Here is a 13,359-nt window from a genome sequence, read left to right as displayed (position 1 = left end):
TCAAAAGGAAATGTTTGTGTAAGCCCCTTTGCCAGCTTAATGGGACACATAGGAGGCCCGGGGAGGCCATAAAAATGCAATCAGCCTGCTAACCTGGTGCTGAGCTTGTCCAGATGCCATGAGACTGGTAGAGGGTGGGGGCCGTGGGGGAGGGCCGCAGGGGGTCGTCTCCGGACTTCGGTAGACATCCCACCCACCCCCAGCCACGGGGCTCATGAGCCTTAGCTCTGAGGTCCTCCGGGACATCGGGGGTTGCTCCCTCCTCCCACAGGAGGCTGATGGAGAATGGGGGGGTGATCCTGAGGGTAGGTCAGGGTCAGCTCACCACCCCATCACCTGCAGGTAGCAGACCCAGGCTTCCACAGTTCCGCAGCCCCAGCGGGGACAGGGCTGGGTCAGAACCTGCCAGGCCCTTAGAAGGAAAGAAAGAAGCAAGGACCGGACTGGGCTGCAAGGCAGGTGCAGAGCACAGACATGGCAATGCCACTGTGCCAGGTCATTCCTGCTGCAGAAAACACTAGAAGCCACCTCGGATGCTTGTCGGAAGGACAAAGTGACATAAATTCCCATGAAGCACTAATAAAGCTGATTCCTGCCTGGGGCCCACTCTCAGAGGGGCTGTTCTGTTTGTTTGAATTTACACTTTGAGTCAACCTCCGGGATGACAGTCCTGTTTCTGAGCTTGGAAGGACTCAGCTCATTCTGGGGTACTTGGCAAAGGGCAGAGGTGTGTGCAGAGAAAGGGATTCTAGACTCATCTGGAACCTGGATGTTGCTTACACTATTTAAACCAGGGCTTCCCAGCCTTAGCAGTGTGGTCTCTCCAGGCCAGCAAGTCACCATGGTGGGGCCATCCTGGGCACTCGGGGGCGTCCGGTAGCATCCCTGGCCCCAGGCCCTGGAATCAGCAGCACTGCCCCGCTGTGGCAACCAAAAACGTCTCTAGGCATTGCCAAATGTCCCCTGGGGGCAAAGCTGCCCTCCGTCCCTGTTGATAGACACTGGACTCTAATAATGTGGGCAAGGGGACTTGGCAGTGGGGAAGCAGAAGAAGGCTCCTGGGCTGTCCACTCACGGTGCTACTTTTCTTCCAGACCAGAGCTCATGGCTGGGCCCGGCACCCACGTTGTCCCTATGCTGTTCCTCGCCCTTCTGGTGCTCCTGGAGTTGAGCCTGGCAGGCTCCCTGGGACCTGGAACCTCTGCTCGGAACGTCCCTGAGAATCACATCGACCTCCAGGAGCCAGCACTGTGGATGCCTCCAGCCAGCCACCACCGCCGGCGGGGCCTGGGCAAGAAGGAGCGGGGCCCAGGCATGCCTGGCCGGGCCCAGGACGGAACTGTGGTCTCCACCACCAGGCAGGCCTCCAGGCTGCCAAGGGCAGAGGAGCTGCTGCCCGGGCAGAGTCCTGCAGGCCTGGTGCAGGACAAGGAGCTGCTCCTGGGGTTGGAGCTGCCCTACCCCGAGAAGGAGAACCAGTCTCCTGGGTCAGAGAGGGTCAAGAAACGCAGCAGGGAGCACAAGAGACGCAGGGAGAGGTTGAAACTGCACAGAGGTAGCCGGAGGTCTGCGAGGGGGTGGGGGTCCTGCCCTGGAAGGGAGAGGTAGGGGATGGGAGAAGGTCATACCCAAATGACCAAGGGGGCTCTCTGAGCAGGAGGGGGAAGCCATGAGGGAAGTGTGAGGACCCTGGGAAGATATTCAGAGCCCCCAAAGAGGGCAGGCAGTGAGCCCCCAGAAGTGGGGAGGGGTCTCTCAAAAGTCAGAATGATCTGGGAAGAAGAAGGAGCTGGGAGAAGCCTGGTGGTCAAGCGTGGGAGGAGAGGGATACACAGCTGTCGAAGCTCCATCTTCGCAATGAACGATCCTCCTAAATCAGGAAGTTCTACCTTGGGTCTGACCTGAATCCAGCCCACGACGAGCCCTGAATTGAAATGCACTCATTCAGTGCCCTCCAATCACATCCCTTAACCAACTCTGAAGCCCAGAGTGGGGACCAAGTGTTTAGACTCTTGATGCTGGGTCTGCCCAAGTTCAGGTTATGACTCTGCCACTTCTTGGCCGTGTGCCCTGCGCAAGTCACCTTTCTGTGCCTCAGTTTTTCCCTCTGCAAAATGAGGATAATGGCCCCATTTACCCCCGGGGTCGATTCATAGATGATTTAGATGCTTAGAATGGTGCCTGGCGGGCATCAGGGGCAATGAGCGTAGCTAATTCTCAACTTGCTCTTGACGTGGGAATCGCCGGCCCCTGACCTGGATGCAGATGACCCAGGGAGAGACGTGGTGTCCTTATCCCTCCTGCCTCTGCCCTGTGTGTCTCTTGGGGCACTCCCCCGCAGCCCTGCTCACCTTCTTTTAGGTCACCCACAACCCCAAATCCCTGTGAGGGCCCCGCTGCCCCTGGCCCCAGCCGCCCCCTCCCTTTACCCACTCAGTCCTTAACAAACACGCCCCAGCCGCCCTGTCCACGTGGCTCTTCCTGTCTCCCCCAGCCCCGAAGCCACGAGGGAACCTCGGCTTCCAAGTCTCTTCAGGTGACCAGACAGCCTCCAGGGGCAGACCAAGTTTTACAAACGTGGGACACGTATTCTGTAGGAGGAGAGTGATGGAGACTCAGGCCCCCCGTCTCTTGCATCAGCAGGGGCTTGCTTCCCTACCAGGCTTCTGAGACCTCCCCCCAAGGTGGACAGAACCCAGTTGAGAGACCCCAGCTTAGACTCAGCCTCCCACCCCTAGAGGTCAGTGTCAGGTTGGACGCTGGTATCCCCGAGGCAGGAACTCATCCTGGCTCAGCCCCAGGTCCCAGCTCCATCAAGCCAAGGGGGCCCTCCGAAGGGAGTCGGCGTGTTGGGTGCATGGAGGAGGGGACAGTGGAGGTCTAGAAGCCAGGCCCAGCCCTGCTAACTTGCTGTGGAGCTCCGGTTGCCTGAGCCCCGGTTTCCTCTTCTGTAAAACGAATGGAGCGGATTCAGTGGTCCCTAAGTCCCCTTTCTACTCTCTGCGGTTAGTTTCTGGAGGGTGAGGTGGCCCCAACGGACCCAACCAATCTGAAAGTCAGATCTTGCCTGAGAAAAAGAGTCAAGGATGAGCCAGGGTCCCCCAGCTTCTCTTAAAGTCTCTTTGTTCTGATCACCCCAACCCTGCACACTCTGTCCCCCTCACACTTAACCTACCCAACGACCATGGGTCTTGGAGGGCAGCATTAGTTGTTAAAAAGCATTGGCTTTGCACTCAGATGGACCTGGGTTTGAATCCAGGCTCTGTTGTCTGGTAGCTGTGTGTCCCGAGGCAAGTTGCCTAACCTCTCTGTGCTTTAGTTTCCTCCCCCATAGATGAAACTGAAGGAGAACCCATATCCTAAGAGTTCCTACGATGGTTAGATGAAATAATACTTGTAGGGCAGGACCCAGCATATGGCAAGGACCTGGTACACAGTAGGTGCTTAATAAACAGGGAGGTGATTATCACCACATAGGAAGACTCATTTACACATGATAAGCTGCAGCTCTTACCTTCTCAGTCTTCTCCCCTACTGCAATGCCTCTTAGCCTCATCACGTTCCTCCCCTCCTCAAACTTCACCTCTTCCAGGAAGCCTTCTGTGGTTAATCCCACTAGTTTCCATTTGTTGCACCCCTGGCTGCACCCACCAACCCGGACTTGAACTTGCGGGAATGTTGCTCTAGAGAGAGAATCCTTGGGCTGTCCCCTCAGCAACACCACAAGTTCATTCAAGACGTTCCTTCCCACCTCTTTCCTGCCACCCCGAGACCCCCTTTCCACCTCCCCAGGAAGGGGAGCAGCAGGAATACTGGCTGAGCCGATGGCTTGTCCCATGGTCCCTGCCGCCTCCTTGCTTGGCGTTGGAAACGTGAGTTTTGCTGTGGGCTGACCCAGGACGGTGAGCAGATAAAGCCCCTGTGTGTCCCCCTCCGTGTCTCAGGCCGAGCCGTGGTCCGAGGTCCTAGCTCCCTGATGAAGAAGGCAGAGCCCCCCAAAGACCAGGCCCTGGATGCCACGATGGAGGAGTCCTCCACCGGCCTGGCCCCCACCAACCTCTACCTAACCACCTTTGAGGCAGCACCCGCCACAGAAGAGTCCCTGATCCTGCCTGTCACATCCCTGTGGCCCCAGGTAAGGGGCCCCAGAACAGCCTCAGAGTATACGCAGGGAGACTGAGGCCAGGGGGTGGGAGGGAGTTGGTTGAGGCCATCGAGCCAGGTCTCTCGATGCCCGTCCAGGTCGGGTGCACCCCAGCAGACACTGTCCAGGAGAATATGGTCCTAGGGGCTCACTCCAGGGGTGGCAAGGAGGCGAGGACCCTCTCTGCACAGTGGCTCTCCATGGAAAAGAGCGGGGACCTCGGGGAAGAATTTTATACAGACCCAACAGTCCAAGAAGAAGAATTTTTAAAACCATGTCCCCCGGGCGCCTGGGTGGCTCAGTCGGTAAAGCATCTGCCTTCGGCTCAGGTCCTGATCCCGGGGTCCGGGGATCGAGCCCTGCATCGGGCTCCCTGCTCAGCGGGGATCCTGTTTCTACCGCTCCCTCCACCCCTGCCTCCTGCTCCTGCGCGGGTGCGCTCTTTTTCTATCAAATGAACAGATGAAAAATCCACAAGAGGTTCATCCTTCTTAGACCCCTTTTGCGGCTTTGAATTTTTTCCAAATAAAATTATTGAAGATGATCAATAAAGTATATGTATAGAAGTCAGACTTTTTAAGCAGTAGGTCATTCTCACTCCCTTTTGGGTCTTATACCCCTCCGTGAGATTCTTTTTTTTTTTTCCTAAGTCATCTCTACACCCAATGTGGGGCTCGAACTTACAACCCCGAGATCAAGAGTCACATGCTCCACTGACCGAGCCAGCCAGGCGCCCCACACCCTGGCCCCGCCCGTGTCTGATAAAAGCTGGGGACCATCTCCAAGGAATACACGGTGTCTCATGCTGTCCAAGGCCCCCCAGAAGCCGCTCGGTTGAGAACCCTGCCCTAGAAGATGCCTTTATTGCCCATGTCCTGCCATGTGCTGATCCAGCCCCGAGACCTCTGGCCAGGGCTGTGAGCCCAGCTGAGCTGTGGTCTCAGGGTGCCACAGAAAACCAGTAATTTTGCAGGGGAGAGAAGGGACAGCAGGGAAGTGAGTGGCTTGGCTTCATCCAACTCCCCCAGCCCCTCTGGATCCGGGGTCCCACATTTCTGTTCCCACCGGTTGGGAGCTCCAGCCTCACTCCTCTTTGTGCCCCTTCTGCAGTCTCAGCCCAGGCCTGATGGGGAGGTGATGCCCACGCTGGACATGGCCTTGTTCGACTGGACCGATTATGAAGACTTAAAACCCGAGGTCTGGCCCTCTGCTAAGAAGAAAGGTATGTCCGCCTCCCCTGCCACCCCCATGCCTGGCCTCCCTTCTCTCCCCACCCTCTGTTGGCGGGGGTGGGGGTGGGACCAGTGATCCCAGCCTGACCTACATGTCCAGAGTGGGAGGACACGGAGTCTAAACCAGGACTGACACCCAGGATGCCAACGCCATTCTCAAGTGCTGATCGCGGGCCAATGTTTTCCTCTACCAACTCATTTTACCCTGAAAAACGATCTGTTGGGTCTATCCTGCTGCTGATCCCATTTTAGAGAGGAGAAGACTTAGGCAGAGAGAGAGAGGTAGAGAGTCTCGTCCATGGCACACAGCGTGAGTGGCCGTATGAGCCCCGGTGCTCAGGCCCTCTGCTCTGCTGGGCGTCAGTTTCTGATGACACATCTTCTTGTCCCCAGAGAAACACCGGGGTAAATTCTCCAGCGACGGTAATGAGACATCACCTGCTGAAGGGGAGCCATGTGACCATCACCAAGACTGCCTGCCAGGTACCCAAGCAGCACCCAGGATCAGGGCAGGAGGCTGCTGCAGGGGGGTGGGGGGAAGAGCCCGCACAGAGGTGAGGGCCTTGGGAGGGGGGGGACAAATGATAACAATCAGGACTACCCCTTTACTGAGACTTGCTGTTGTACTGTAGTAAACCCTCATAGCAACCCAGAGAAAGGGCCCCTCTCATCCCCAGGGTTCAGGCAAGGAAATCGAGCCTCAGAGAGCCTAAGTGTCTTGGCTGAGGTCACACAGCAAGGAGGTAGCTCAAATCTGGGTCTGTGTGGTTCTCCACCCCTGCCCCATGCTGTCTCAAGTCAGGATGAGCCCTCCCTTGACTTCTTCCTCTTAACACCTGTTTGGGCTTAATTCTGTCCTTGTCCCCTTATGACACTGTAGGGCCTCGTAGGGGGCTAGGGAGGCGGGTTGCCATCATCACATCCTCCCTGTAGAGCAGCTGTGCCCATCATACAATGTACAAACAAGGGGCCTGACGTTGGGACTAATGTCCTAAGCTGCTGACCCTTGTTGGGTCAGTTTGGACCCCCGGCAAGTGGATACCGAGGTGGGGTTCCAAGGGCAGGAGGTTTATTCTGGGGGAAGAGGGAAGGCCTGTGAATGGCAAAAGTGGGGAGGAAGTAGAAATGGACCCAGAAACCTGGGGTGCCATCTCAGCCAGCCCAGTCGGGGAGCTCCGGAGCCAGATGGCCTGCTGATGAAGGCCACGTTGGGCAGGACCGGCCAGACCCTGGTCCCTTCGCTAGGGGGGTTGGGCTGCTGGGAAATCAGGGTCCCATCGGCCCAGCCCAAAGGGTGCTAAGAGCTGGAGGCCGCCAGCTCACTGCTGTCCTCACCTCTGGACAGCACAGGGCTGCGGCAGAGGGGGCGGCCGGGGGAGACCCAAGCGGCCCCAGTGCCATGCTTGTTAGTCCAGCGGCCGGAACATTCCACAGAACAGCAACCAAAGAAGCAATTTCGCACTGTTTAAGGCAGACCACCAGCTCCCGGACAGGCTGCTTCCTCTCCAAACCATCGTTTTCACCCTGAGCAGAAAGAAAAGTCTTGAATTTGGGCCAACTGGGCAGTCACCCTAGGAGCTGGCCGGGTCTGTGGGGGGCAAACCCGGTCCTCAGGCCTCCCTGGGGCATCCTTCGGGCCCTCCTGCTGCTCCCCGGGGACTTCAGTTTCCCCATCTGTCAAAGAAGACGCTGGCGGCAATGATCCCCGAGGTCCCTCCCAGCTCCAAGCTGATTACTTACACACACACACACACACACACACACACACACGCTGCTCTGCCCCCTCTCCCTGGGAGGCCAACCCACCCTGCCTTCACTCCGCCATGATCTATCAATTGCCCATCTGGGGCAGCTGGGGTCTCTGCCACCGGCCCCCGGGGCAGGGGGCCCTGGCCATGATATCCATGGGTGGTCCCAGCAGGGAGCCTTGGGCGCCAGATGGCCCACCCTGCCAGGGCACGGCCCCGCCACAGAGATGATGGATCTCCTGTCCGGTGGGACCATGAGCATGTTGGTGGGAGGGTCCGGGCAGCCGGCTGAGCCTGACCGTGTGCTTGCTGTGTGAGCAGGCACCTGCTGTGAGCTGCGAGAGCATCTCTGCACGCCCCACAACCGTGGCCTTAACAACAAATGCTTTGATGACTGCATGTGCATGGAAGGTAAGCCCGCCCTCTCCGGGGAGGGGGTCCCCCGTGCTCCAGAGCCAGTAAACCCCAGGGGGGCCAAGCCTTCCCGGTGGAGGGTGGGCCCAGGGGCCGACGGCAGAGGAGAGGGTGGCAGGATCCCTCGGGAGCAGAAGACGAGAGCAAGAACAGCTTTGCTCAGTGCCTTCCAATCTGTGAACTCATGTAGTCTCAATTCCTGGCATCGTTTCCCAGATTTGCTTTTCTCACCTCTTGAAATACAAGCTGGCACGCTCTCCTAGGATCTGGGGGTGGGAGAAGGGAGGAGAGGAGCACATCTCTTTAAATAAGATCAAATCTGAGAAGGCTGGTACCCCAGACTTCTACCCCAGGGGAGGCATTCCAAGTGTGAGAATGAGGGGTGGGGCTATCCCAGCCTGGTCATGGCCGGGGTCGGGGGGGCGGTGCACTTGGCCGTCTCCATCCTTAACTCTTCTGACCTCCCACCTGCAGCGGGCATGTCCTCCTGCCCAGGTGTGCCCCAGCATCCCAGGCTCTGTGCCCGGCATTTCACTCCCCTTAACTCCAGTAATCCTCACAACCATCCCGAGAAAGGAATTCTTACCACCCCCATTTCACACCTGGGTGCACTGAGGCACAGAGAGGTTAAGCGACTTGCCCATATTCACACAGCTAGAAAAGTTGGGGAATACTTTTTTATTTCATATTCCAAAAAACTTCAGATATTCATGTTTGAAATAAGGAGCCCCCATTTCCCATCACTCAGCTTCAATACTTACCAGCTCACTGCCAGTCTGGGCTGCCTCTCCCCCACTCAGTTCCCCATTCCAGTATGATTTTGAAGCTACTCTGGGGAGTTTGCCAATCATTCATCTCTGAATATTTCAGTATATATATCTCTAAAAGATAAGTACTCTCTGAAAAATAAAATACTCGGTCGCCTGGGTGGCTCAGTCGGCTCAGCATCCGACTCTTGATTTCAGCTCAGGTGATGCTCTGAGGGTCATGGGATCGAACCCCGTGTTGGACTCCGTGCTGAGTGTGGAGTCTGCTTGCGATTCTCTCTCTCTCCTCCTCCTTCCCTGCCCCTCCCCCCTGCTCGCACACACAGTCTCTCTCTCTAAGGAAAGTAAGTCAACAAACACGAACAGTAATTACTCAATATCATTCAGTAGCTAATTGGTTTCTCACACGCCCTGAGTTGGAGAATTTGGTCTTGGTCCTTCTATTAGCCATCCTAAGATACGAGCCCTGTTTTTGCTCCTAACGGCCTCAAAAATTATCTGCTGTGAGAGCAGTAAAGCTCTTTGGGCTTAGTCAGTCAAGAAATATTTACTGAGTGATCCCGATGTGTCTGGTACCATTCTGGAGACTGAAGATTCAGCGGCGAAGGGAACAGACAAACCGCCCCCCAACCCCGGATTCCATTCTAGTGAGATGTGCAGATAGTAAGCAAATCAGGAGATGAGACGTCTTTAGTAAGAAATAAGGGCTGTAATGAAATCAGGGCGGTCTGATGAGAAATCCGGGTTGTTTTAGAAAGTTTGGACAGGAGGGGACAGCAGAACCAGCCAGCTGAGGACAGGGGTGTGGAGAAGGATGGAGAGCCCCGGGCGAGAAGCAGGGCAGAGACCCAGAGCTCGGGCAGGAATAGGGCTGGCGTGTTTAAGAGGGCCTGGCACACAGTGGCCAGCAAAGAAGGTGGCCTCGGGGCTGGTGGCGAGAAGCTGGCGGGGAGGATCACACAGGGCCCTGTCAGCTTTGTTTGATTTATAAGTGGAAGTCACAGGCAGGTTTTAAACTGTGACATGGTCCAGCTGCAGGACTCTGGGGGGCAGGAGTGGAGACGGGAGGTGAGGGGATGGAAGGGAACAGGGTTGAGAGGGGCAGGAGATGCTGGAAAACTACCTTCTGTTACCTGTGTACAGGGTTGGGGCCCCATTTCGCAGAGTAGGAGACTGAGGTGTGGAGTGGGCCAGAGGGCACTCTAGTCCACGGGGTCCAGAACAGTGCTGAGGTCCAATCACAGTCCTTGGCCTCCAGGTCCAACCCTGGTGCCCAGGCGAGGCGGGTGTGGCCCTACTGAGTCCAGGAATCCGTCCTCTTTCCTCCCCTGGACCTTGGGTGGGAGGGGGCAGCTTTCCAGGCACCCAAAAGATATATCTGCGCCCAAAGCCACATCTGCTCATTTCCTCTGATCCCTCTGGCACTCCCCGATCCCGGAGGAAACTCTTGCCATCTCCCTGGAGATTCAGGCTCCAGAAAAAAAAAAAGAAGAAGAAGAAGAATGGAAATGATAACTCAGGCAGCTCCTTAAAGCTGGTCCAGGAGGACGTTGGTCACCAAGATGCCACACTGGAGGGATCTAGGTGATGCCGGGAACCCTCAGGAGGAGCAAGAGTCCTGAGCACTCCTGAGGGCCCAGGGCTGAAGTCCGCCCGTCAAGGCTAGCCTGGGTTGTAGAGGGTTCTGGAAGGGCTTCTGCAGGAACCAAGCACTCCTGCTCATGAATCCCCTGCCCCTTTCCAAGTGTCACTTGTGTGACCTCAGGACTGGATGCCCAGTGACCCATTTGTAAATTCTAGGCCCCTAAGCACAAACTTCACAGCATTTCCTTTATTCTCTTGGTAGTGACATAAGTGAATCTTCAAGCAGCAATGTCCCGTCTTCCTGGGACCCTGGGACCAACTCCTAACCCGAACTGTAGGGATTGCTCGGGCCACACTCACATCTCTTGCCCCCACCACCAAGAGGAGGTGGCCTTCTGAGGCCTCAAATGAAGAATACATCCACCCATGTATCTCAGGAGGTGCCTGTGGTCATGACACAGAGAGCTTCAGCTCTGAAACCCACCCACTGGTAGGCCACAAGGGCCGCACTGACTTTAGTTTGAGTGGTCAGGGAGGGTCTCTGAGACCTGAAGGCCACAAAGGAGCCAGCGATGCAAAGAGCTTGGGGAAGAGAGTTTGGCTGAGAGAAAAGCAAGTGCAAAGGCCCTGAGGCTGAACATGGCTGGGTATTGAGGAAAAGCAAGAAGACTGAGTGTGGCTGGAGCTCATGAAGAGGAGAGTGGGAAGTGAAGAGGGCAGACAGGAGGCAGGTCCAGGTCCCAGGGGGTCTTGTAAGCCAGAGTAGGAAGTTGGGATTTCCTTTTGAGGACAAGGGGGAGCCACAGGTTTTATAGGGAAGAGCAGAACCTGCATTCCTTTACAAGTTTTTTTAGGAGACACTTTTTTTTTTTTTTTAAGCGCTGTCGGGTTTGCAGAAATGTGGCACAGAAAACACTGTTCTCATATACCCTCTTCCTCTGCACGGTTCCTCTGCTATCACTTGCACTATTTGGTTGGGTTTTTACAATGGAGGGACCAACGTTTACAAAATCCATAATCTGCATTCGCATTCACTCTCTGCCCTGTGCATTCCGCGGGTTTTGGTAAATGCATGGTAACGGGTATCCACCATGACAGTATCACACAGAGTAGTCTGGGGGCCCTGAACAGCCCCTGTGCTCCGTCTGTCCATCCTTCCCTTCTCCCTCAATGATCGTCTTTTTGAAGCCCATGCACGCTGCCCTGCGGAGAGTGGGTGGGTTGCAGGGCAGCGTAGGGTGGTGGTAAGGGTTCAGGGAGTCCCAGAGGGCTCAAGGAAGGAAGGGGAGGAGGGCCCTGGCGGTGGGCACCCCTGACCCCCTTGCGTCTCTTCGCTCAGGGTTACGCTGCTACGCCAAATTCCACCGGAACCGCAGGGTCACGCGGAGGAAGGGGCGCTGCGTGGAGCCGGAGACGGCCAACGGCGACCAGGGGTCCTTCATCAACGTCTAGCGGCTCTGCGGGAGGTGCCTCCCCACCGGCCGCGCGGAGGCTTGGAGAAGCCGGGCGAATCGTTTAGAACTAGCAGTGGGAGATCAAGTGGGGCACCGGATGACCGAGGCTGCAGGCTCGAGCTCGGGACCCTCAGTCCCGGGAGGGGGAGCCCGGGGCGAGCTGCCCCCGCCCGGGAGCCGAACTGCAGCACACCCGCGCCCACCTCCTCGCCCCCGGAGGACCCGCAAGGCCTGCGCCTCCCGGTGGTCCGGTGCTCCGCGGATGGCAATGTCGAGAGTGCCCTCTACTGCCCAACCTCCGCACCGCAACCGCTTCAAGTCCAAGAACGAAGAGACTTCTGAGCGCCTTGAAAGGGAAACTGCCGGAGAGAGACAGAGATCCCAGGAGACACGTGCGGAGCACCTGTATGTACCAGGCGCTGTGCTAAATGCGCGCCACGCGTTATCTCATTTAGTTACCACACTGACCTTTCAAAGGATGCATTACTGCCCTTTTACCAGTGAGGAAACCGAGGCAGAGTTGGTTAGGACTTGTCCAGGGTCCCAGATCAATGCCCCTCAAACTTTAACCCATGTAAGAATCCCTGGGATCTGGCTAGAATGCTGAGCCTGGTGGGGACGATTCTGCATTTTTAACAAGCTCTCGGGGGCATGCTGCGCTTGCTGCCGTTGGGGAAGCCCCCCGAGAGCACCCAGGTCCTAGGGAGTAAATGCCCGAGCCGGGCATTTCCTCCCGCACCTGGGCTAAGCCTATCGGGTTCCTGGGCCCACATCCTTGCTTCTCCACAACCACGGACTTATTCCAGGTTCTCCATGGCCTTCAGTGAGAGAGAAACGTTCCCTGGGAGTTCCTTTCACCGGTGGTGAGATCTGCAGTTACAGGCTGTTTCCTTCCCCCGCCCTGGACAAAGTTGTATCATCTTCTCAAACAGAGCATGCATTAAGCCCCTGCTTGCTGGGAAGGCATGATTTGGGAAGATTGGCCGCTGCCCTCTGGGATCTGGTAATACGAGATGCGATGTGTTTGGGGGAAGCGACAGTGATGTTCCTTCTACTTCGGTGGCTCTGCTCACGCAGTCCCAGGACACGCGCTTTGACATTACCCCGATCGCTTCCTTAGTTTCTGTAGTTCATGCCCTTCGAGAATCGAATGCTGATGTGGGCTCAAAAAAAAAAAAAAAAATACACGCATTGTGCAGGTGCGCCCACTTTGCATACTGCCTTAGCGGCTTCCAGGCCTCCCACAGACCATCTCTAGACCCCCCGTTCCCATCCCTACTGAGGCACTGGGGCACCTCTGAGGTTCAGGTGTTGTCTGAAACTAACTGGCCCCCACAAGCTAGACCCACCCACGATGCCCACCCAGAACATCTGCCCCAGCGGATCGGGCTCTAAGGGCCACTTCAGGAACCACTTAAACCCCCCACCCAGCACACCTGGCACCTCACTCCTGGCATCCCTCTGGTCCAGGGCAAACCAGGTTGCAAACAACAAAAGCCTTCCCCGTCCAAATTCCTCGCTGGCCTGGACGCCTGCCGGGGGGACCACACCCGCGATGCCAGGGCTGTTTACTCCATTGGGAAAATCAGTCAGGGTCAGGGGTCTGGCACCAAGCAAAGCAGACGGATCAAAGAGAAACTAAATATCCTTGCTCACGTCTCCTTAGTCAAGTTCTAGGGGCAAAGGGATCTTAGGGGTGAAGGTGGGGCAGGGGTATGAAAGAGATCAAAGCCGGCTGTTTGGAAATCAAACCCCCCAGCAGTTTTGTCTAAGACTGCACCAGAAAACACCCAGGCTGTGTTTTTCACTGGGGGTGGCTGATTTGAGATTGTGCTAGAACCCTAAGGGGGGAGGGTGCAGGCAGGAAACACAGCATTGCTTAAGTCTGGGGGTAGCAGCTCGGATGGCCCTAGGGCCTCAGCAGTGGAAAGCACAGAAGTCAGGACAAAGCTGAAAGGCCCCATGGGACGATCCCTGTCTAGCAGAGGAGTTCCACGCTTGGACCTTCAGGGCCTA

The 13,359-nt window shown here is 56.6% G+C and overlaps 1 protein-coding gene across 1 annotated transcript; it reads left to right on the top strand.

Moving 5' to 3' along the window:
• Positions 1-1,085: 1,085 nt before the first annotated feature.
• DRAXIN (dorsal inhibitory axon guidance protein) lies at positions 1,086-11,341 on the top strand (the record flags this gene model as incomplete). The annotated part of the gene is made up of 6 exons (XM_080800755.1): positions 1,086-1,555; positions 3,945-4,135; positions 5,255-5,366; positions 5,770-5,859; positions 7,446-7,535; positions 11,229-11,341. The coding sequence occupies exons 1-6, from the start codon at positions 1,105-1,107 to the stop codon at positions 11,339-11,341; spliced, it is 1,047 nt and encodes a 348-aa protein (XP_080656881.1). The 5' UTR covers positions 1,086-1,104.
• Between the last annotated feature and the right edge of the window lie 2,018 nt (positions 11,342-13,359).

Source organism: Martes martes (assembly GCF_963455335.1).
Source record: "Martes martes genome assembly, chromosome: 4".
Taxonomy (NCBI): domain Eukaryota; kingdom Metazoa; phylum Chordata; class Mammalia; order Carnivora; family Mustelidae; genus Martes; species Martes martes.
The sequence above is the reverse complement of the archived record's forward strand: the minus strand, read 5'-3'. Positions and strand labels throughout refer to the sequence as shown.